This window comes from Coffea arabica, chromosome 11e, assembly GCF_036785885.1.
Source record: "Coffea arabica cultivar ET-39 chromosome 11e, Coffea Arabica ET-39 HiFi, whole genome shotgun sequence".
Classification (NCBI taxonomy): Eukaryota; Viridiplantae; Streptophyta; class Magnoliopsida; order Gentianales; family Rubiaceae; genus Coffea; species Coffea arabica.
In genome coordinates this window covers 10,931,982-10,957,757 of record NC_092331.1, presented here as the reverse complement: position 1 = coordinate 10,957,757, position 25,776 = coordinate 10,931,982, and the positions used below count along the sequence as shown (strand labels likewise).

Here is a 25,776-nt window from a genome sequence, read left to right as displayed (position 1 = left end):
TCATGACAATTAAGAGTGATGGGCCTTAAGCGGCTAATGTTCATATATATCTTTGCTATTAGTCCTAAATGATCATCAGTAATAGTACCAATGCCGTATTTGAATCGCAAATCATATCATTTCTCAATAAGTTGCCAAAGACTCAGTAAATTATGATAAAGATTTGGCACATAGAAGACATTAGAAATAAAATTAGATTTTTCATTCTTCAAAATAATCCTGATTTTTCCTTTCCCAAGCACAGACACTCTTTCATTGTTGCCAAACTTAAAAGATCTAAAAGATTCATCCAAATCAGCAAATATAATTTTGTCACCACTCATATGGTTACTGTAGCTAGAATCCAAAAATCAAATTTTTTTAAATTTTTTTCACTCCTAAGTTAGAGAATAAAATAGTTTCATCCTTTTTACCAATATTTTCTGCTATATTAGCATGCTCAACTTTATTGTCAAAATTATACCAGCACTCACTTTTATAATGACCAATTTTTTTTTTGTAATTATGGTATTGATAATTATGTCTGTGAGAATTATCATTTTCGAATTCACTATTGAGATAATTATTGTTACTTCTTTGTTTTGTAAAACTTACCTTTGCTACGACCTCTAAATTGCCTCTACCACAATCTCGTCCTCTTCCTTTGAAATTTTGGTTTTTTTGACTGGAGCCATCACCTTTCTCTTTGAGTTTATCTATCTGCACCTGCAATGCTTTCTCCACTTTTTCTTTTTCTGCACCATCTTCCAATTTTTCATTAATTCTCTATTCATGAAGAGTTAACGAACTTGTAATTCTTCAATGGTCATAGTTGAGAGATATTTTGTTTCTTAAATCACAGCAACCACATGATCAAATTTCATGGGTAAAGTATTGAGGGCTTTTTCTACTAGCACCTCATTGCTGAGATCATGACCATTGTGCTTCATCTCATTTTTTATGTTAATTAGTCTGGAAAAATATGATTCAATGGTTTTTGATTTTTTCATGGTGATCAACTCAAATTTCCTTTTCAACATCAGCACATTATTTTTCTGAACTCTATCAACTCATTTGTATGTTTTCGCCAAAATATCCCATGCCTGTTTTACAGTTTTTAGCAATGTTTCCAAAAATCGAAGCATCAATTGTCTGGTGGATTTGAGATAGCACCATATTTTCTTGCCTTTTGACACTTTCTTCTTCATCTGCAACAATTTCTTGCTGAACAAATCGAAGCAAATTATACTCGTCAAGATGAGTTTCCATCTGCGTTCTTCAAAAACTATAATCTTTTCTCTCTGTGAGTTTAAGTACTATACATGTAATATTACTTGACACAGTTGATGCAGACATGTCTTACAATAAACCTTGCTCTGATACCACTATGTAAGTCCACAAAAATAATCAATATAAACCACAAGACTTTCACGATTGAATGAAATCATAAGAAAACAAAATAAATCCCGTGTCCAAAAGACGAAATAGAGGAAAGAGAATTGGAGGCTTTTATTATCTCTCTGAATCTTTTCTTTCTTTCTTACACTGATAGACCAAGACCATCTTTATATAGACTACCAAATATCAAAATCCAATTGGGATTTAAACTACCAAATCATACTAAGAAAAGAAAATCACAACTAAACAATAAATTAAATCCTAAAAAAGCTTGGTTTAATAATCCTACAATTTTAATAATCCTACAATTTTGCCTAATCTTAAACTGGTATTTGTGGGTCAAGTATGTTGTTGTGACATGCTTGTTGTTGTACTCTCTCCCATATACATGTTCACCTTTAAAAGTTTTGATCTAGAAAGTATTAGCCTTCTGAATTGGTGATGCATGGGTCCTTCAAGTGCAACCCTTTGCATACTCAGCTGTGATTCTATGTGAATTATTTCTTAGATCGCTTACTTCATAACCTTCTCTAATGTTCCACTCAATTAGAGCCATTCTAAATAAGATGAAGTTCTTGAACTTGTGGCCCACTTTCAACTCAATTTTAGGCTTCTTAAACTGAAATTCTGAATTAAGGGTTTGTTTGTTTCAATGTAGAATATTTTCCCTAAGAAAACATTTTCAATGAAAATTCTTTCCTGGAAAATATATAATTTTCCCTTCATTTTCTGGTGTTTGGTGCAATTTTAAGAAAATGTTCTAAAAAATTTAAAATCCTCCAACGATAATATCGTTCCCGGATTTCTCTTTTGCTAATTGCTACTACTAATTATCATTATCTCTACCCACCTCATCAGCCACCACAAACAATCCCCAATCCAAATCCTTTCAAGTCTCAAAAAATAAATCAAAGACCAGAACCAGGAATTCACAATCTCCCTAAGCCAGTTGAGTGCCATTGTAATAAAAAGGTTAAATTATATGCCTACAGCTGATTGAACCATTATAAGAAATTAGCAATTGAAATTTGATGTTTATTGTATTAACTCTTCTTCTAAAAATGTTCCTCCTGCCTCCATTGGCTTCACTTTTTTTCCTTTCTCCAAAACTTCTCAATGCAAGCCCAATCTAGATCTAGAGTTGTATAATCCATAAATGTGTTTGTGTGGCGCAAGAGAACGGGAACAGTAGAGAGGAACATGAGAAAGAGGAGAGCTCGATGAGGTGCAATGTTGTGGGATTTGCAGAAGCAAGTGCAGGAACATAGCTCTTGATTTGATCTCTGTGGTATAGTGCTTGATGGCTTTGTACAATAGCCAAGTGCCGAGGAAACTGATAAGTCCCGATAGTTGTCGGAAATTAACTTCCGTATCTTAATTCCGGAAGTCATTTTACACCAAGTTATGTAAAAGATTTTCTACCAGAAAAAATTTTCCTGACCTCTTTTGCAGCCAAACACCAGAAATTGAAGAAAATATTTTCTGGAAAAGATTTTCAGTCCAAACAAACAGACCCTAAAATCCAAATATTCTACCTGACCCTCACCATCACATCTAGTAGTGTCTACCAATTCTTAGTCAAGAATAGCTGGTTCATTCTAGTACATTTTTGTCCATGGTTGCTGTTTAGGTCTTCAAACTGTTGGCCCCCAATGGATCACCGGCATGGATAGATAATTGTTCACTAACTTTGAGTTTGAGCTTTGATTTACTCAACCTTTTCCTTTTGTCTACGCCTTTGCCTTTATCTTTTTCTACATCCTTGTCTTTCATCTTTTTCCCTTTGTTTGCACTCTTGCCTTTTTCTTTCACAATTTCTTTGATGCTCCTAATATCCCTTCACTGTTGAGATGTGAACATGCTGAATAAAATTCTGCTGTTGTTTCCTTTGGCTGAATGGTGGGTTTCTCAACTTCAACCCTTTTCTTTGGACTCTTCACATCACCCTTGTTAGCAAATACATGTAGCTTCGAAGTTAAAGCATATGAGATTTACCAGTAGTTTTAGATTTGGCAGCAAAAATAGCTTCATCATCTATGATCTCTAATCCTTTTTCTAACTAGTTAGGAATAGCTGTCTTCTTGCTTTGGTCTACATTAGCTCCAACTGTCTATTCTGCATCATGCTTGTTCCCTTTCTCATTGGCTCTATCTGTTTAGTTAGCATGTGCACCCTCCTTTTCATTAAAATTGACCCCACCAGCAGCATGGCGGAGGGGTGGTAATCAACTTCTAGAGTAGTCGACCACCAAAAGAATCTTAAGACTCTACTTGGGTATAGGTCAAGGGATCGAATCCCTTGGTCTACATTCTAATATCCAAGATTTTTTAGAATGTTCCGCCAGCGGGTGGTACAAAAAAAAAAGCAGCATGGGAGGTGGCTTTTCAAATGCTTGTTCCCCACTTACATTGTATATCCCTTATAGGAAGGTAAAGACGTGAAGAATTTGTGAGATTAATATCATCATCCCTGTAATTGGATAGTAGTCCATTGTCCATGTCTAGATTAGGGACACACCACCAAAATGTAATCTTGGTTGTATCAAGGTCCACTTGCTTAAATTTCCCACACAACTAAATTATAGACATTTCATTTGAATCCATATCTTTCCATATGCCTATTTTATAGTTCACTATGTTCACCTAAGTAAGTACTCTAAAAAATACTTTAAAAAGTAGTTTAAATTTTTTTAATATTTAAAAAATATTTCAAAATATATTTTAAAAACTCTACTACTCTTAAATATGCCAAAATATTTTCTAAAAATATACCAAAATATACTCTAAAAACTTTGCTACAATAAAATTTTTCAAAAACACCTCAAAAAACAGCTAATCCAAACGGAGAAGATATTTTTCAAATCTAATGATGATAGGGATAAAAAAACAAAGCAAAATTAGCGCATCGAACTACAATCAAGTTTCAATCTTTACAGTAGCAAATATTATATGAATCCTTTTTTGACCAAAAGACCGAATATGAAAACCCAACAAAAGGCCAATACGAACGCTACACCCACATGCAACAACAATATATCTACGAGGTTATCCAAATTATTACAACCAATTTCAACTTATTAAGAACTCCCTTAAACCAAAATCATGCATAACAAACAGCAAGAGAGAATATGAAAGTTACCCATTATCCTTCGAGTCCCTTTATAAATCTTCAATTGCTTATATTTCATGTTATTCGCTTTCTATTGAAGTCCTATATTGGTTGGAATTTGTTTAGATTTGAAGTTTTCTAATCCTAGGGTTTCTCTTTGTCTCTTTCTATCTCTCTCTCGATTGTTCCATTGGTAGACCAAAGGGGTAATTGTGACATTCTGCATGCTACTATTAGTTTAGATGGTTTCTGTATAATTTACACCTTAATTAAAATTGTAGGGAGCTAAAATATAGGTTTCTGAACGACGAAGAGTTAAATTGAATATTCTCCAAACCACAGGGACCTTCTTGATATTTTACTCTTTATTTTACTTTTCCTAATAAATTTCTTTCTCAAAGATACATTCGAAAGACGTGGAAGGCTACTGTACGATTCTCTCTAATCTGCAAAAGCAAGGCCAACGCCCCTCCACTCACCCGCGCATCCACTCTCTCCTCCTCCTCCTGCTTCACCCGCCTGATGTGAAAAAACGATTCAAGAATCTATCTTTCCACTTGTTGGATTCAAAATGGCGTCTTCTTCTTCACCCGCCTGATGTGAAAAACGATTCAAGAATCTATCTTTCCACTTGTTGGATTCAAAATGGCGTTTCTATCATTACAATTCGTCAATGGCACAATTGCTTTGTCAACAACAACCTCATCAACAACAATTCTGCCCTCTTTTTCCCCTATTCTGTCCAAAGTTGCTGCTGCTACCCCTTCTTTTTCTGCAGCTTCTGCAGTTCAATGTTGCTCTCGAGTCTGCCACCAAGTACCCTCCGCTGGCCGTCCTCCTGCTCCTGGATTGCAGTCTCCTCATGATGTCAAGATAAACATTAACAACAACGAAAAAGGTCCTCCCAGTGCGAGAGAACCTGCTGATGGAGATTCAGAGAAGGCAGCAGTAGAAGGGAGTGAGAATGGTAGTGATGGGGTATCGGGAATTGAAGTTCCTAGGCCGAGATACATCTCCATTTCTAAGGCAAGGCTCCTCAACGCCATCGTTTCCGAGTTGTTCGACTCACAACTCGAGGCCGACCAGTTTCTTCATCTTTCCAAGTAGGCATTGTTATTGTTTCTTTGAATTTTCATAGCTTGGTTTTGACTAACGCATTTCACCGACTGCCCCCTTCTTTATATGTTCGCTGTGTGACTTTTGAACATTGGTTATGGGGAAGACATGAAATATTGATAGTAGTCTTCTTACCTTGGAAATTGATGTTAAATTTAGTGTTTGTATAAATGATGTTTGACTGCCTCAGTCAACCTATTCTCTTTTAGTTGGTATAATAGACAGAACATATCCAAGTACATCAAAACTTGTAGGAACCGATTATTAATTACTCCTGCACCTTAAAGGCCTGATAAAATAATTGGACATGGAAATGAGAGCGAGCCTGATAGTCAAAGATACATGGATAAGAGTGAGCTCTCAAGTCCTAGTTCAAATAATGGAGGTAGTGGCTTTCTTTTGGCCATAGTCCTAGGAAACGGAGACTTGTGCTATCGAGTCTCATTCTGTCTTGCTTGAGGGAGGCCCTCATATCAGCAATGAAGTTAGATTAACATTTATAAGCCAATGAAGAGGTCCCTCTGACCATAAAAGAGTAGATTGCCGACAATCTCCTTGTGGAGTTGTGGTTTAAATGTCTCCACCTGTAACCAACACTTCATTTAAACTCTACCTTTTGCTGCCTTGTGTCTTGGATTCCCGATTCAACAACCCAATGTAAAACTTATCAAATATTTTTGCATAGCACGGGTTTTTCATGTGTGAAAATTGTGCAACACAGGTCGCCTTCTCTTCCTTGTGCATTCTTCTATTAGCTTGAGGTATATGTAATGTGAGTGCTCTATTGCAGCCTTTTCTCTTGTGACTAGGCTATGTGTAAGTTTGAAACTTATGGAAGTTGCTATTGCAATCTAGAAGCGTATTATTTATTTGAGATATGATGCTCTGCAAGGCTGTGCCCTATTCTTTTGTGGAAAGGGTTACATTTGGTCATGGTTTTTTAAGCAATTTATCCTTTTGCAACGACAAGGAACTCATGTAATTATTAGTTGAAGGATGTTTTCAGATCATTGTGCAAATGAGACCTTTTTATTCATGTATTTTTACAGATGCTTGGATTCTATACTTCTTGCTGAGCACAAATGCATCTTAGAGGAAATGCGGCTTGACTATGATCTGACGAATTCTGTGGAGAGTGAGGGGAATGTTTACCAAGGTTTATCTAATCTGGAAAGAAAATCTGAATCAAATGGAAAGAATTCTTATGCTGCCGGTAGCATGGAAGAATATGGGGTGAATGGGTTTGACAATAAAAAATCTGATCTTTCTTCTGAGTTGGCTTCTCTATTGGCTTCTTTTTCTGACAATATGAAGACAAATCCCATGAAAAGGTCTAACCTTCTATAATTGTTGATTTTGTATGTGTATTATGTTGTGTTATGTTCTGAAAATAAGTTTCAAGTAATATGTTTTGACTATGGGATTATGTACATGACAAGTAAATTAAATCAATCTTCAAACATGAACATGTTAATCCGAAAATAACTTGAAGCAATTCTTTAGATACAGATACAGTCAATTTATGAGTGATAGCTTATGGTTGCTTATTTGATAGTTCTAATGATGGCCATATGCTTTATTTGTTTTGGGATATTACTCGTTGATTGCTTTAGCATCTGATGATTTGCACTCATTTGAACTATAATAGACTCTAGCTGTAGTTTTTGGTACTAAATCTACAGTTTGAACATCAATCTCTTAGTATCTCTCTCTTTTTGTTCTTCTACCTCTTATTACGTTTGTGGGAAATATTGTAATTCTGGTCTTTATAGGGTTTTCCTCTGGAAATTAGTATACTGGAGGTCATTGAAGGCACTCATTCTCTGACTATATTGATTATCTCTTCTCTCTCTTCACCTATTTTCCAACATCGTTGAAAACTCAAACCTTCATTTTTTTTTTTGCGAATTAGGCAAGCTTTATTGATGATAAGTGGCAAACCATTAAGTCAACACACTTTTCTGTCCAATTCTTGTCAAATGATCAACTACAGAACACAGTAGGGTGTACGCATGCATATAAGGTCCAGGACTAGAAAATTGTCCCGTCAAATAGATAAATTTTGAAATCCCTCCTAATTCTATATGGATTTCTCCTCTATCTTTGTCAGCTTGCATTACCAAAGACATAAATGTTTGTAAGTCTCGTATGCATATAAGGACCAGGACTGGAAAATGTCCTGTCAAACAGATAAAAATTGAAATCCTCCTTATTCTATTTAGATTTCTTCTCTATCTTCATCAGCTTGCATTACCAAAGACACAAATGTTTGTAAAGAATTCTCCATGATATACTTGATCCCTGCAAAATAATGTGTAAAATGTGTACGAGCCTTGTTTGCCAGATGTCCAACCATCCTACATCTTTGTCTTTTGACCAACTGGAAAAGAATGATTCATTTAATAGAAGGGCGTGCTTTTAGTTCCCCTGGGTTGTGTGGCTGGGGTTTTGTTATTTGCCAACTGTGTATGGCCTTCCCGGTTAAGGTAGTACTATTGGGACATAAGCACCATTTTGCTATTGTCATGCCAGATCATCTAGCCTTCTCTAACCACCATAGCTCCTGTGCATGGATCAGTACTTTAGCAAAATTTTGACTGGAGCTGATATTTAGATCCTATGTCTTGAATGCAGGACTAGATTAATTTTGCCGAAAAACGATAAGAGTGTTAGACAATAGTCAGATGAAAAGCACAAAAACAAAAATAGATTATTGAGTACCATTTAATATTCTTTTTCCTGTTATACTTGAGTAGGGTGGTTTGGATTCTTTGTTCTTTTCTTTATCTTTGTCAAGCTTCTTTGTTTGAAATTGCCATTTATGGTTAGAAAGCCAGAGCACTAGTGACAGAGCCAAAAGCTACCCATGAATTATTTTTAATGAAATAAACACAAGGAAAGTATAGTGACAGGCGGGAGAGAGTGATTGTCCAAAATGAAAACTAGGCTTATTAACTGTTGAACTCAATCACAACTTTCTATGTTGCAGTTTGTCTTTGAAACATTTGATCTGTTTGTAGTTTTTGCTACTGTAGTGTGCACATTTATGAATTGTACATTTTTTATCATCCTTATTATTCTTATTCACTCACCTGGATGGGTAGAATGATTGACCAAGAAGGCTGATGGCCTAGGTTGCTGACCTCCGTTGCACTTGGGAGGATGTCCACCCGAGGTCCACCCAAGTGCTAGAGCTTATGTCATAATTCTGCTGATCCTGATCTATTATCTAAATCTGTTTGACTAGTTATTCAGAGTTTTTTGTAGAGTTGCTGTGCATGCCCGTTTTCAGCGTTCGTTTGTGCAGCTGCTTTCTAGTGCTGAGTTTGAAGAATTGTCAGTTCGGGATTTGCTATTGACATCCTCTTTAAATACCGATTACCTTCTCACTTTGCCAATATATGTTGACTGGAGAAGGGCTTCTGAATCAAATGCAATCATTTACAGGTACCATTATTCTTATCCTGCATCATGCATCCCAAGAACCTTAGACATGTCCATATCAAGTGCATTTTATCTGTTGTCTTTAACATTCGATACATGACAACTTATTCCTTGTATCTTGTTTCTTAAATTAACCCCGAGTATTGGAGTTTTGATTCTCTAATTTTTTATTTTACTCTCCTTGAAGGTGCTTCAGTTGTGGCTGACCATTTTTGTATGCTCTTGGTGGCCTTTGCATGTTTTTGTTCTAGTGTGAATCTAGAACTATGGAATATGTAGGTTTTTGTACTTGGGGAGAAATTATGCACCATAACCTTATATATTGGTTAGTATGAATCTTCTAAGTGGTTTTTCTAGGCTTGCCAACTGTTTACAGTTTAGTGCACTCAAAATCTCCTTTTGTTCAATGGCCTCATTTATTCAAAATTATTCTATTTTTAGTGTTATACAGGGGATGATACACTAGAAGTTTCTAACTTGGAGGTTCTCTTTTCTTCTTCTTGTCATTTTGTATAGGAGTCTTCACAAGTAATCACCTCTTGTAATACAGGCGAGGTCATGCGACTGAGAGGCAGAAAGGATTGTTAACAGTTGAAAAACTGGATTACTTGCAGTCGATGCTGTTACAAAGAATTTTCTTTCTCATATCAAGACCACTGGGGAAGTTTGGTGTATGGTTAGCTGAGGTACTTGGCATCAGTTTTCTGTCTTATCTGTTATGTCTTCCATTTAGCCAATCTTGTGAAATACTTCTTCATTATGTGTTCCATGTCCTTGAATCTATTTCTGAGGTCTTGTCTGTTTAATCATCAAAATAAATTCGTAGTAAGTTTTGATTTAAAATTGGGGAAAATGGCAGTAAACCCCTTTAAGGTTTGGTGCCAATACCACTTTGCCCCCTAACATTAATTTTTAACAACTTTGCCCCCTTCCATTAGTCAAAAGTTATACTTGACGATTTTCAATTATTAAACTTCTGAAAATGCCTTTATTTCTACATGTCGGAGCTTTTGGACAAAATTACCCTTTTCCTAACAGATATCTTCATTTCTTATAAACTTACACGGGCATCCTATATGCCTTTTACTGCCCTTGTATGAAAAACCCAGCTCCTCTGTGTGGGTCAATTTTGTTGCTTTGGCAAATTAGTGGCTGAATTCAGAAAAAAATTACTCAAATTACTTGGTACCATTTATTTAGTGTCATGTATTGAAATTACTTTTCATATGTATTCATATATTGTCTTCATTTTATGCAAAGTAATTTAATGAAAGAACCAATCAATTTTATGCAAAAACAATTTCAATACATGACATTAAATAATTGGTACCAAATAGTTTGAGTAATTTTTTTTGGGAATTTAGCTACTAGGTTTCCAAAGAAGAAAAATTGACAAAGCAACCTACAAATAGGATCTGGGTTTTTCATACAAGAAGGATGATAAGAGGCAAATAGGATTTGCGTGTAAGTTTATACGATGAGGAAGATATCTGTTTAGGAAAAGCGCAGTTTTATCGAACAGTTCCAATATGTAGAAATAAGGGCATTTTTGGAAGTTTAATAATTTGAAAGAGTCAAATATAACTTTAGACTAACACAGAAGGGGGCAATGTGGTCAAAAATGAATGGTAGGGGGCAAAGTGGTGTTGAGACCAAACATTAAGGGGATTTACTGCCAATTACCCTTGAAATTATCATGTTATTCTTTCTTTAGACTTTATTTGATCATTCCTAGAAAGCTAGTACAGTAGATTCATAGACAAAACTGTCATAGCGTTTCGATATCTTTATGGCACTAGACTTGTCAATGTAAGTGTTGCTTCATCACAACCTGTCCCCAGCACATTGAGTAGTCTGATTGATTGTCAATGTATTTCAAAATCATTGACTGTTCAGTGCTGCTTCAGATTTTTAACTGCAGGTTAAGTGATTGATACTGTTCACAGTGGTTTAAAGTGATTAGCATTTACATCACTGGCCAAGCAATGCAGGGCCAATTAACTGACTGCATTATGATTCTTTTTTCCTTTACTAATTGCTTAAACTGTTAAACATGCCCTTGAATTGGCCTTTTTTTGATTGTGGGCGGTGGAATTTAGTGACTTCAGGCATCTGAGCAAGTCTGTCTGAAGTACAAGATTCAACTGTTGTTGCAATCAATTTTGCAAGTAAATGCACTTAAAAACTGAAAGGAACCTCTTCAGTAGAAGGAACTGATACCCAAGTGAATTTTTATCCATACCAGAAGTTAACTACAGTTTATTCTACAGCAGGTTCTCAAAAGGAACAAACAGATACGCGATACAATATTGTGGACAGAAAATCTAAATGACTGGCTGAAGAAATTGCCATTCTTTCAACAATCATATTTGGATGATATATTCTCATCCGAAGATGAGTTGGAAGTTGACCTTCTAACATCCAGTGACCTTCCTATCTGGTTAGCAGCTCAAAGGGCAGTAACTCGTTATGAGGGAATCTTATCAACTACTGGGCCCCGTGGCAGGCTCTTGAGAAAGTTACTTACATGGATTGGACTTGCACCATCGGCCCCAGAACAAGCGCTGGATCTCAAGTCAAGGACCATTGCTTGTGACTCCAAACCTTACTCAGGGTAGGTAAAAATTGTGAATTGGCTCTCTTGTCCTTATCTGTCATTGTAAAATGCGGAGATTGCACCATCAACCCAAAAGATGCACTTATATTTTGTTGGCAAAGTGAATATGATCTGTGAAGTGAATATATGTGTGAATCACCTGGCTCTCCCCACTTCTCTGTGTATTTGTGTCACAGAGCAGGAGTGAGAGAGCTTGTGCATGTACAATCGCTTTTGCTTACTATTTGTGTTGTACATTTCTCTTTGGCCAAATCATAGTCGAGAGAGAGAGAGAGAGAGATAGAGCTTCTGAATGTATAATGGCTACTTGTTACGATTTGTGGTGTCTTACATTTCTCTTTGACCAAATCATAGTCTTTCTTACATGTAAAGTGGTAATTTGTATACACTAGTAATTTACTCAGAGAGAAGAGCATATGTTTTGTGAGGCACTATAGGCTTGCTTGCACTCACATGGCATGATTGCACAGCATGTATAGTAATGCAGAATTCTTGACTGTTTAGCTTTTCTCTTTTTTATTTGAGAGGAGAGGATAAAATTCTGCAATTTTGCTAACATTAAGATTTTATATGAGCAAGGTGCTTTTTACTTTCTTCTTCTTTATCTTCTTCTTTTGTATTTTTTTTAAGCGAGTGCTACTTCTAAGTTACTTCAACCCAATGTATGACAAGGAAACGTAATGTTTTCTGTGACAAGGAAATGTAATGTTTTCTGTTTGCCATGCTACCAGTGCATGGACTAACAACATCTTACCATTTGGCAAAATTTATTATTTAAATATGAAGCTTAACCCTGGTTATGCTCACAATTTTTGAAGACTGCTTCTTGGTGAAGCTTGGTTGCTATGTTTTTTAGCCCTGGTCAGAAATGTAGTTTTGACTTTTCCTATGCTAGTACCCCACAAGTGCATGGACTAATAATGTATTGCCAGTTGTTAAAATTATTAGTGAAATTTGAAGCTTTACCCAGGGTAAGCTCAGAACCTTTGAGGACTGTTTGTTCAGTGAAGTTTGATTGTTTTGCACATACCTTCCTAGTTCTACTTAAAAGACCACCTTGGAACAATATTCAATGCTTTATTATGACCTTGGAGATCATACGTACTGTTCACAACTCGGCCTTTCACATGTGCTGTGCAGTGTTAAAGGTCTTGTAAACTATTGTGGTTTGTGGCAGAGTTTGTTATACACTGTTAAACTACTATTGCCATTGTGAAAGGATAGTCAAACTTGCGGACCTATGGTACTTAATCTCCCAAGCAGAATTACATGCCACATCTGTAAAAACATGAAAATCCTTTGCATATATATGTTTAGGCATGCATCTTGTCGTGTATCTTTGTCTTATTAGTGTAGTTTTGAAAACTCTGATCCGGCATGGTGGAAAGGGAGTTAGCAAGAACTTGTGTCTGTATGATGATATTGCTTTCCATCAACCAGCTTTGTTTTTACAATTGGTAATCTGACTTTCTGAACATTGAAATGATTAAATTATGAAAAATAATCTGTATATGTAGGCCTATATTCTTGTCAAGGATAACACTTGGTGATATATGGAGACCTGCTTCACTAAAACATTGTGGAAATGATTTCTGGAAGATGCTGAAAACTGCCATTTCCATTCTTATCTCTCAATCAACTCTCCAGGTATAGGCGCATATACATGTTTATGTTTTTTTCTTCCTTTGCTAGGATAAATCTGATTTTCCACAAAATCTGGCAGAATTTAAGTTCAAAATTGAATGTCATAAAAGAACCTCAAGTTTCGGCTTCCAGTGCTTGAACTGCTCTCGTGATTACTGATTCCAAGATGATCTGACCCAAAAAATTTAAAATCTTACTAAAGTAATTTTGGATTTTTAGCTAGTTCTAGTTGAAACCAAGTGGGGTATGATTATTGTTATGTGCTTTATAGTATCGGCAACTCATGTTTGTGCATGACCTAAGTCACAGATTAAACAAAAGATATAAAATGAAGCAGTATTGTTGTTAATAAGATGAAAAGTTCATAAAAATTCATCAATGGTGGCTGAAGCTGAATTTTTTATTTGGTTTTACTCCAGAATCATTAGTTTTCAGATAGATGTAAGTTTGGTCACCTGAAGTTGATTAGTTGGTTTACTATGATTTTTCTATGTGCCAGACATCACCATGATAACAAAATTATGTCCTACAAGGATAAAATGGAATCTCTGTTTGACAAAAGACCATGACTTCGTTTCCAATGCCTGAAAACACTATCCGATGGATTAATGAACTTTTTACTGAAGCTTTGAAACCAAATTACTAATGGAAGTAGAAAATTAGATGGAGCCTGATCCATTTAAAAAGGTTTTGATCGCCCTCTACAAAAGTTCAACTTTATTGATGTGGCACAAGGGTGTGTTTGTTTCAACTGAAAATGTTTTCCAGAAAACATTTTCAGGAATTTCCGGTGTTTGGTTACTATAAAGTCCCTGAAATTATTTTACTGCTTACTGCTGAAAATTTTTCACGTCAAATGGGTGTAAATTAAGTTCCTGATCACAACTTCTTGAGTTATTTTTCATTTACATCTACAAGTAATCTCATCGTTCCCCACTTTCGAAAGGGAACTCGATTTGAAGAAATAAACACCTTATAGTCAGGCTACCAGGGCCTGGACTCCTCATCTTCTTCCCTGTTCCTCCTTCCCATGCCCCCAAATAAATCAAACGCCAGCATTATCACAAGCAAATCCACACACTGTATGCCCCTTGGCACATACCCATTAGACACACAAAATATAGGTATATCTGAGTTTCCCAGAAATCTAATATGGGGAGCAAAGCGACAGCCATGGGAGATGGATGCAAAAAGGAAAGAAAAGAGATGGCTGGAGGGAGGATGGATTGCAGAGGATATTTTGTTGCAAAAAGATTGCTCTGGCCTTATTTTTTTAAATATCTTTATATAATTCTCATATGGGTTTTCTTCAGAAGATCAATTTGTTCTTTTCATAGACACTACTGTGTGGTTTGGTTTAGAATTTCTTTTCATAGATAGTACAGTGGTGGCAGAGGCAGCAGTTGGGATGGGGGAGGGCGAGTAGCAGGGTGGGGGCACTGGTTGGGAGAGTTGTGGTGGAAGATTGGTGATTCTGCCAAAAAAAACAGTCAGCGATTGGGGGATATTTTGAAAACACTTTCCTAGAACTAATAACCAAACACCTGAATTCTTCTGGAAAATGATTATATTTTCCATGACATTTATTTTCAGGGGAAATATTTTCTTTAGGGAATTTTTTACAGTTTACGAAATGGACTCTTAGTTTGTCTGCTGTACTTATATATGATAACTCCTTGCGATCATGTTGGAATTAACAGTTAAGGTTAATGATTATCAATACAGTTAGTAGCAACTTCTATTAATAGAAGCAATGTCTTTAAAATTCAACTAACTCAGTCATGTGTGGAGGCTCCAAGTAGTTGTTTGATAGCTTGGACACAGTTCTGATGATTAGTAAATGGACACTGATGCTGAGATATGGACAAAATCTCCTTATGGTTGTATCTGGCAAAATATGTTATTCTATATAAGCTAAGAAAGAATGACAGTGTTCAACCAAATCAAGCATGAGAACAACTGGTGAGGTTCCCGATGCCTTTGATTCACTTGATGTGTCATATAATTTGAGACATGATGTTAACATCCAGTCCCTGTTGAAGCTGGCCAAAGGCCCTTTCTATTGGTATTGGGTTGGTTTCCTTTTTAGTTGAAGTTTTCTGTTTACTAACTGCTTGGAGGCAACTTAATTTCTTCACAAGAAAAGTATATGAACCTGATATATCTTGAATGATGTTAAAGTTATGTAGAATTTATGAGATGGAATTTACAGTCATCTATGAGATGTCCTCGTAGCAATTTTAACAGACCGTAGATGAAATGATACATAATTGACTAGAGGTGTTGATAATTTTAATGTGCCTGCCATTTGAGGTTGTTAAACTCAGAAAAAGGGAATGAATTTTCCTTACCTTTTATTCATCAATCATAACGGTATATATACAAGTATAGACATATCTAGTTCCTATTATTTAGCCTACAGATCAGCCTACAATCTGTAACTTATCTAATCCCTACAAATCAGCTATCTAATCCCTACAAATCAGCCTACATCTGTAACTATCTAATCCCCACAAATCAGCTATCTAATCCCTACAAATCAGCCTACAATCTGTAACACTCCCCCTCAAGTTGGAGCATAGATATCAATCATGCCCAACTTGTTACATAGATAATCAGTACGGACCCTGTTAAGAGATTTTGTGAATATATCACCTAATTGTTCCCCAGTCTTCACATAACCTGTAGTGATCAAACCCTGTTGGATCTTTTCACGAATGAAGTGACAATCAATCTCAATATGTTTCGTTCGTTCATGAAAGACTGGATTAGAAGCAATGTGAAGTGCAGCTTGATTATCACATCGTAGCTTTGCAGGTACCGAGACCTTAATTCCTACTTCACTCAGGAGCTGATATACCCATATGATTTCACACACAGACTTTGCCATAGCTCTGTATTCAGCTTCTGCACTTGATCGTGAGACTACATTCTGTTTCTTACTCTTCCATGAAACCAAATTTCCCCCAACAAAAACACAATATCCTGAAGTAGATCTCCTATCTTCCTTACACCCTGCCCAATCAGAATCTGAGAAACATTCGATCCTAGTATGACCATAATTGCCATATAGGATACCACGTCCAGGAGCACCTTTTAAATAGTGTAAAACTTGTTCTGCTGCTTTCCAATGGTCAATAGTTGGTGATGACATGTACTGGCTCAGCACACTCACTGAATAAGCAATATCAGGACGTGTCACAGTAAGATAATTCAACTTTCCAATAAGTCTTCTATACCTCTCAGGATCTGCAAACAACTCACCTTCTTTGGTTAACTGTAAATTAGGAACCATTGGGGTACTACATGGTTTAGCACCCAATTTTCCCGACTCCATCAGTAAATCAAGCACATACTTCCTCTGAGATAGGAAGATTCCTTTCTTACTCCTGCTAACTTCAACTCCCAAGAAATACTTTAACATCCCCAAGTCTTGGGTATGGAACTGAGTAGTAAGAAAGGACTTCAGAGACGAAATTCCTCTAGGGTCACTACCTGTGATGACAATATCATCCACATATACAACTAACAGAATAATACCCCCATGAGATTGTTTATAGAAAACAGAATGATCGGACTTGCTCTTTTGCATCCCAAACTTTTCAAGAGCTTGGCTAAATTTTCCAAACCAAGCCCGAGGACTCTGTTTCAAACCATATAGAGATTTGTTCAGACGACAGACTTTCCCATACTCCCCTGGAGCAACAAAACCTGGTGGTTGCTCCATATAGACCTCCTCCTGAAGATCACCATGAAGAAAGGCATTCTTGATGTCTAATTGATGCAGAGGCCAGTCATAAGCTGCTGCAAGGGAGATAAATAACCTGATAGAAGCAAGTTTAGCTACAGGAGAAAAAGTATCATGATAGTCCACGCCATAAGTCTGAGCATATCCTTTAGCAACAAGTCTAGCTTTCAATCGAGAAATGGAACCATCAGGATTCATTTTGACCGTAAACACCCATTTACATCCAATAGCTCGTTTACCTGCAGGTAGGGTAACTAAAGTCCACGTACCATTGACATCTAGAGCATTCATTTCCTCAATCATAGCATTCCGTCATCCGGAATGAGCTAATGCCTCTTGAACAGTTTTGGGTACAGAAATAGTGTCTAGGGATGTAAGAAAAGCACGAGAAGAGGAAGACAAATGATTGTAGGAAACAACTGAAGAGATTGGATAAGTACATGCACGTTTACCTTTTCTTTGAGCAATAGGGAGATCAAGATCATCATTGGTAGTCGGATCTGATGACGAAGATACTGGTTCATCAGGACATGATGTTGGAGACTCCAGGACCAAGTCAGAACTGGGCAGATGTGGGCGACGCGAGTAGGTGTATTTGATGGGAGGCTTAACTGGTGTAGAGGGAGGCGAATCCAAATTTGGTATGACACTATAGATTAACAAATCATCATCCTCCCCCGGACTCACAGAACCTGAAGATGAGGAGAAAGGTGTTTGTTCCAAAAAAGTGACATCGGCAGACACAAGATACTTACCAAGACTAGGACAATAACAACGATACCCTTTTTGTACACGGGAATAACCCAGGAATATACACTTTAAGGACTTTGGATCAAGTTTTGTAACTTGAGGACGAACATCCCGAACAAAACAAGTACACCCGAATATCTTTGGTTCTATAGGAAACAATTGTCTATTCGGGAATAGAGTGTGTAAAGGAGTATTACCAGATAAAACAGAGGAAGGCATACGATTGATTAGAAAACAAGCAGTAGATACAGCATCAGCCCAGAAGCATTTAGAAACCTTCATTTGAAATAACAAGGCTCGAGAAGTTTCAAGAAGATGTCTATTCTTTCTCTCAGCAACCCCATTTTGAGAAGGGGTGTCAACGCAAGAAGTTTGATGGAGAATACCCTGCTCAAGCATGTATTTCTGAAAATTTCCTGAAACATATTCTTTTGCATTATCACTTCTTAAAATTTGTACTGGTTTACCAAATTGGGTTCGTATTTCAGCACAAAAGGAAGAAAAGTGAAAGAATAATTCTGAGCGATTTTTCATCAAATAAAGCCATGTCATTCTAGAATAATCATCAACAAAGGTAACAAAATATCTGAAACCAGTTTTAGAAGTCACCGGACAAGGACCCCAAACATCGGAATGGACTAACTCAAAGGGAGCAGTAGCTCGTTTATTGATTCTAGGACTAGAACTAAGACGATGGTGTTTAGCAAACTGACACGACTCACAATCTAATGAAGTAATGTTCGAAAGCTGAGGACAAAGTTGCTTTAACATAGAAAGCGAAGGATGACCCAATCGACAGTGTTCTTCAAGAGGAGAGACTGTTCCAGCACAGGCTATAGACCCTGGTTTCTGTGTATCAAGAATGTAGAGACCGTCAGACTCATGTCCCTTACCAATAATCTTCTTCGTCATGAGATCCTGAAATACACAAGAACCAGGAAAAAATGAGACACAACAATTAAGGGCACGAGTAAGTTTGCTGACAGAAATCAGATTAAACGATAGTCGTGGTAGACTCAGAACAGATGACAAATGGAGAGATGATGTAGGTTTAGTGGTTCCAGACCCAATAACACTGGATGTTGAACCATCGGCTAAAGTAACAGGAGTGATAGATTTATGTGGCTGAAAGTTAGAAAGTAAATTGGGATTACCTGTCATGTGATCTGTAGCACCAGAATCAATGACCCATTTTGGAGAAGAGGAAACAAGGCATGTATTGGGTTTACCTGTCTCAACAAGTGCAGTAACACGACCGGATGGCTGTTTCACTGTTTCGTGAAACTGAGTCAATCTGGCATACTCATCTGCAGAGATTGTAACAGACTTTTCAGAGGTCTCAGAACTAGATGCAACATGTGCAAATTGAGCTTTCTTATACTGTAGCTTTCGACAGTCCCGCTTGATATGTCCTGGTTTATGACAGTAGTGACATACAATTTCTCCTTGCTCCTTTCCACGATTTTCAGTAATTTTATCAGAGTTGTTGGACCCCGACCCCATGCTCTTACTGTTGCCACTACTCTTGTAGTGTTGTCTTCCTGAATCAAATGTGGTAGTACGGCTAATAAGAACACTGTTAGGCTGAGTGGATAGAACAGGTAACGTATTCTCTGTACGAAGAATCCTTCGAAAAGCATCTTCTAGACAGGAAATTTCTGATCCGGAAAGAATTTGAGATTTGGCAGTCTCAAATTCAGACGGAAGACCGGCGAGAAAACTCATAACAGCCATCTTCTCTCGCTGATTCCGTTGTTCCTCCACATTGATACTGAAGGGAAGCAGCATATTGAGCTCTTCATATGTTTTCTTGAAGTCCATAAAATAACTGGTGAGAGACTTATCTCCTTTATCTGCCCTGTAAAAATCCTTGCAAACATCATAGATACGAGAGAAGTTTCCTTTTCCCGAATATAAGAACTGCAAATAGTTCATTAACTGTTTCACTGTCTTACAATGGGTAACCAGGCCCACCACCTCACTATCAATAGAATTACGAATTTGTATATACAAGCGAGCATCTTCTCTCACCCAAGACAGTCTAGAGTCATCCGTAGGTGGATCATCGGTCAGATGACCATCCATAGAAATACTGAGTAGATATAATTCAATAGTATGGTTCCAATCAAGAAAATTAATTCCATTTAATTTGTGTTCCGTGATTTTTGAAACCAACGGAACTATATCAGAAACTCCAGTCTTTTTGTCAGACATAATTGCTAAGAAAATTCAACAAGATAACAGATTACCCACAAGAGAACCTGTCGTAGCCAGGTCCCACACCTAGATCGATGTTGACCCAAAAACGTACCTCCCTGAGTTGGCGGTGTCTTTAGAGGAACCTTTAACGCCTGCACCTTGAATATGGCAGCAGCCTCCCTCACGCCCAACAGCCCAGAAAATTTTTTTTTTTTTTTTTCTTAAAAAAACTTATGAACAGAACTGCTCTACACAGAACTGCTCTGATACCATGTTAAACTCAGAAAAAGGGAATGAATTTTCCTTACCTTTTATTCATCAATCATAACGGTATATATACAAGTATAGACATATCTAGTTCCTATTATTTAGCCTACAGATCAGCCTACAATCTGTAACTTATCTAATCCCTACAAATCAGCTATCTAATCCCTACAAATCAGCCTACATCTGTAACTATCTAATCCCCACAAATCAGCTATCTAATCCCTACAAATCAGCCTACAATCTGTAACAGAGGTGAACTTCCCCTAAGAAAGTTTTGAATCAACTAAACATGTGGTCCTCGAAGCAGTAGAAGTCCATGACTTTAACTTGCATACTAGAAGCATAGACATGGAATTGGCATGACAGAGACAAACAAAGACAACATTTTTACAGAAAGGGATTCAAAATTTTTCCACACATGAAAGTATTATACTTGTTTAATGGATATATGCCTTCAAAAATTTTCATTTACCAATTTAATGTATGATATATTTGTAGATTGACAAAAGGGGAGTATAGAAGTGCACATTTTGTTCTCGAAACATATTCAGGGTTAAAGGACTGACATCGCACCTATTTTATTCTAATAGCCACACATTGCAAGCTAAAGCATAGTTGCTATGTCAAATAAATATAATTTCATTATCATTGTGAATGCAATTTTAATTGCTGTCTTTAACATTTACTAATAAATCAGTTGTTTAACAAATTGTATTATGCTTTTCCTCATTATATGGCACATGTAAATTGTGGATATTGCATATCGAGTCTTTCATAACTATTTTAAACTTGATTACTAATAAACATTTCACACTTGCTAAATTTACAAATCATTTTCAAAATTTCGCTTTTCATTTCTTTAATTATTGGCATGGTTGAAGGACTGTTATGCATGTTAGAGGGTTTAATACTTGTGTTTCAATGGCACTTGTAGGACTCAGATGAATATTAATCAAAATTCAATTCTTTTCTTTATGGTGGATACCTGGTTGTTAAAAAGACACTACCTGATTATTTTGTTAACTTCTTGCCTTTATATCCTTGATTCCTTGCCCATCTGCCCCAGAATTGATCAGACCAGACTATCATGACCTATGGAATCTTCTAAAGTATGTAATACCCTTGAACTTGCAAAAAATGTCTCAAGAATTTACACTTTCCTCTGCGCTTGTCTTTTGGTATTACCATACCTTTACGTGAATTGTTTGATCAATTTATTCTTGTTTTTTGTTTTTTCAAAATTATCACTTTGGAATTCAAGAAAAGTGCCTTTGATAGGAGCCAGCATTCAAAGAGTTGATTCTGCTCTATACAAAGGAGTTGGATGGAACAGATACTGAAGATAAAGCTAATGTTCCTCCCTTGGAGTTGAAGATTTATGAGAAAATTCCTATACCAGATTTACCAGTAAAATTACTAGAACTACACTTAGACTTAGTCTGTTTCTATTGGTGAAAATTTATTACGCTATTTGAATTTTCAATGTCTAGGTGGGGCAGTTCTTTACTTTATTTCTCATGTGTATTTTGGTGTAGGTTATATTTCCTCACAAGAAGCTTTCTTTCCGCATCCTTGATGCGGTATGGAGAAAATTCAGTAATACTCTTCCACACAAAAATTTTTGATAAATGTTTATGAATTTGGACTTCTTGCTAATTGCTTTACTCGTATCATAGCAAATTGTTGTCTTGGCTCATTTGTTATTCTTTTTCTCTAAAGACAGTTGGAGTGTTAATTTGGCTTTTCTAATCATGTAGGCTATCATCTTCTTTCAATCTTTGGTTGTTATTGTTTCTGTTGTCCTGTTTCGAATCATCTAATCTGCTTCTGCCAACTAAATAAATAGAGTAGATAAATAGAAGTGGTTTAAAGGAGAGCAAGTTCAAGACTCCACTGAAAGAAGTTTTTTTCACTTGACATGAATGATGAAAATGTAAGGAAAAAATGATAGCAATTGACTTTGATATGGAGAACTCAACGAAATAAACTTATTTATTGTATCCGGTTGTTCAATTTTTCATTTCAATTCACCTGTCAATGCATGTTATAATTCAATCGGGTGCAGTTATTCAGCAATTTTTGTTTCCAACTTGCTATTGATCTCATTTCTAATGATTTCCATATTAATTGTATAGTATGTTCAAAAGATTCAGTGTGATGATTGGAAATTGATTTTAGTCCTGTTACTTTTCATGCCTTAGATGTGCATTAGATATCATAAAAGTATGCTTCATCGTGTATATATATCATATGCCTTTTCCTCTTCAGCATGTCATGCTAATGTTGTTCGTTGGTATACTAGGCGTGATAATTGCATATTGCCTTTATTCCTTTTTTCTTTCTGCTTGTGGATCTGCTTTACATATTATTAAATAAAATATGCATCGTTGCTGAAATGTTTTCTCCTCTTGATGATGTTATGCTAATTCTGTTTGTAGGTACGCTTGGATGTGGCTACTATATTGGGACTATTAGCATTCTTCATAAACTACAAGTTTGAGGACATTTTATCTTCCCCGTATGTGCTCAGTAATTAACTATTGCTTCTAAAATTCTCCTTTTCTCGGCATGTTATTTCTGAAAATTTTTCACTTTTAGATCTACCGAGACTCCTTGTTGTGCAAGGAACAGTCTGGCAATTTGACAGTTCTGCTGGCCTTTTTCCCCCCTTTCTGTTCTTTAAAAGGTAGAGATCATTGTATAAAAATTGCACCAGGATTCAATCAAGGTACATAAGTTACCAGATTCGTATGGGATTGAAGCATTCCGAATAGGGCTGGGAAAGATGTATGCCATTGCAAAAGGATCTACAGAACTGGAAAAGACTGTCCCACAAACAGTTTCAGTTTGGAGGATCTTACTCATTCCATCAGACCTACCACTGTTCTGATTGCCATGTAGTGATTTTGATATGTACATAGATATCTGTCTGGCATGTTAGTTATTATTTATCCTTCTATAAGGTCCCCAGCTGATAAAAATTTGATAAAAAATCATATATTCTGCCTGGAATTATCAGATTAAAGCTCTCATAGCTTGGATTTTATAGCCTTATAATATTGCATGCTCCTTTCAATGTCATTACGATACCGCAACATTATCAGATTTCTAAATTTCTTCTCTGGAGTAATAGCACTTTGCATTTAGATGAGCATGTTGTGCCAGTATACTGTTTAAGAGTTTATTTTAGAATTGAGCTCATGAAAATGCAGTCTATCATTCTAGATTGTGTTTCCCTATGGAAAGTGATTATTAACACCTTATAGCTGCCTTGTGTTTTCATAATGTGGATGTTGTAAAAAGTTTATGATTAAAAGACCTGCTGAATTTGTTTTGATTGACATTTTCATATGGCAGCTGCACGATGTTATATTACATGCTCCTTAATTTGCGTGTTCTCGTATTTCCAATATTGGTGATTCAAGGACAATGCTTTCCTCACCAATGCCTTTGATATCTAAGCCATATACTTAAACTATGTGCTAATTGACGGTGAGGATTTGAATTTCGTCATCTGATTCTTGCAGATCGGCTATACTTCTGGATGTAATTACAGTTAGTGCACTTTTAATATATGTTTTTCGTGTGGTCTTGGGTTATAAAACTACCAGGGATCGGTACCAAGTGAGTCCAGAATGTCCCCCTCCTTTATTTCAGGTTATGTTTTAGCATGCATCTCCAGATCTCATGGTTTATTTTCTCAATTTTTTTAAGCTTCTCGTTAACAGGACACTTTATGAGAAAACTGTCGCAAGTGGCTTTGGTTCCGTTCACTTTCTCCTTGATGCTTCTCAACAACAGCAAGTAAGGGCTCTATTTCGTCAACTCATTTTAGCTGGACAAATAGAGATAAGAACTCCGAAGTTGTTCCAACTTAGAGTTAGCTAAGTAATATAAAGTTTTCCTGCTCCATCCCAATTCCTCTTGCACGATATCCCTTTTTTCCTCCTGGTGGTGGCAGAAAGTTTCATCTATATAATGATTTTTTTCCTTTTAATTGTCTGTGCAGTACAAGGAAGCCATTCTTGCATATGCAATCCTACTTAAAGGAGAGAATTGCCAGGTCTATCTTAATCTACTTGGTCCTCTATTTGTATACATTGACTTCAACAAGTTCAGTGCATCTGCTTCCTGGCAGTTTTGTTTTCTCAGGGTTACATTAGATAAACTTCCAGTATGCTTCTTAAGCTCAAGTTCTTTTCATTTCCATATTTTCTGTTTATATTTTTCCTTTTGACATATGTCATTAAGATGAACTTGAACTCCTGTGATATTTTTGCACCAATTTCGCATTGCGGACATGGCATAGTACACCAAAATCATATTACTAGTCTAGGATTTAGCAACCTGCCCTCTAATTGGGCAAACGGCTATTCTCAGATGGCACGCACTTTGCACCTAACACAGTACCAATAATGAAGACAGACCTTGCCCTTGTGAGAAACTAGTGAAGGTTGCTAGGAATGCTATGCTGAAGGACATTTATAAGGTATTGCGGTGAGTGGATTCCTTAAATTGGAGTGACTGCCGCTGTAAATGACGTGCATAAATTAGAAATAGCAGCTTGTTGTCACAACAAATCAAAGACATGCACTTGTAACTGGAAATTCTGATGTATACATTGACAACCTTCATGTGTTTGTACATTTGAAATTTTGGGTTTGCACATTTGTGCAAAGAGATGGCTTCTTTGTGGTTATCAGCCTCATGTATATCTGCATATAATCAGGAATTTTTAAAATGCAGATGGTTTCTGCAAGGAGGGTTGGAGACGAGTGTGAGAAATTTATTTTTGATGTTTTCAACGAAAAGGTAAAAGCGTGACATGTTTATTTGTCAGCTGCAATTATTTGTGTTGATGAAAATCTGGATATTTGTGCAGATTGAAATGCCAATTGACAAGGCAAAGAACACGTTGTTGAGGCTTGGGCTTGTAACGGAAACAGCTTTGGAAGACGGAACTATACTCCAGGCTGTTCCCTGCTCTAGGGTGGCTGAGATTCTTAGACAAAAATGGGATGGCTTGCTTGCTTAAGTTTGTATGGTTGAATAGCGGATGGTTGAGCTATGCCCTCTCTGCTTAAGTGATGCTGTCACCTTGGCTTGTTGCTGAGATGGGGAACACAAGTTATTGGTTCTGTTATGTGATGGCATGCATTGGCATTCTGGAGCTTTTCTCATTCATAAATGGCAGAGGAAGGATGTAGAAAGGAGAATGAGGATGTTATTGTGATTTTCTGTAAATTCTTTGTTAGGTTAATCAATGTTAATTCATGCTCTCCAGAAACCACCTGTATCATGTACAATTTCCTCTGGATTTGGAAGACAACTCCATGTTTGAATAAAATAGAGGAGGAGGAGGTCATAGTTTGTTGTTACAAACATTGATAATCTTTGCTGTTATAGCCATTGAAACTCTTTGATGGTGATACATGTTAATGTGTGGTTTTATCAGCTGCACTTGTTCCTTGGGCAGAAGAAAGAAATATATCCAGTTAGGAAATCC

The 25,776-nt window shown here is 36.5% G+C and overlaps 1 protein-coding gene across 13 annotated transcripts; it reads left to right on the top strand.

Annotated features, from left to right (window-relative positions):
- Nucleotides 1–4,898: 4,898 nt before the first annotated feature.
- LOC113719645 (uncharacterized) lies at nt 4,899–25,652 on the top strand. Of its 13 annotated transcripts, none has more exons than XR_003454952.2 (14): nt 4,899–5,588; nt 6,651–6,932; nt 8,857–9,048; nt 9,596–9,731; nt 11,316–11,659; nt 13,180–13,309; nt 21,549–21,677; nt 21,806–21,850; nt 22,709–22,788; nt 23,798–23,894; nt 23,999–24,074; nt 24,280–24,333; nt 25,017–25,082; nt 25,153–25,652. XR_003454952.2 is itself a non-coding variant. In XM_072072652.1 (14 exons), the coding sequence occupies exons 1-14, from the start codon at nt 5,131–5,133 to the stop codon at nt 25,303–25,305; spliced, it is 2,241 nt and encodes a 746-aa protein (XP_071928753.1). In that variant the 5' UTR covers nt 4,899–5,130; the 3' UTR covers nt 25,306–25,652. The 13 variants fall into 13 exon arrangements, 9 of the variants coding, with proteins under 9 accessions (XP_071928753.1, XP_027100701.1, XP_027100700.1 ...); XR_011825412.1 differs by having other exon boundaries at nt 21,806–21,866; XR_011825411.1 differs by having other exon boundaries at nt 21,806–21,866; nt 23,985–24,074.
- The last annotated feature ends 124 nt before the right edge of the window (nt 25,653–25,776 follow it).

Coding starts and splice junctions, on each gene's coding strand:
- LOC113719645 (XM_027244898.2), top strand. CDS start 5,131: ATGGCGTTTCTATCATTACAATTCGTCAATGGCACAATTGCTTTGTCA. Junction 6,933..8,856: donor AAGACAAATCCCATGAAAAG/GTCTAACCTTCT, acceptor CTAGTTATTCAG/AGTTTTTTGTAGAGTTGCTG. Junction 25,083..25,152: donor TTGATGTTTTCAACGAAAAG/GTAAAAGCGTGA, acceptor ATATTTGTGCAG/ATTGAAATGCCAATTGACAA.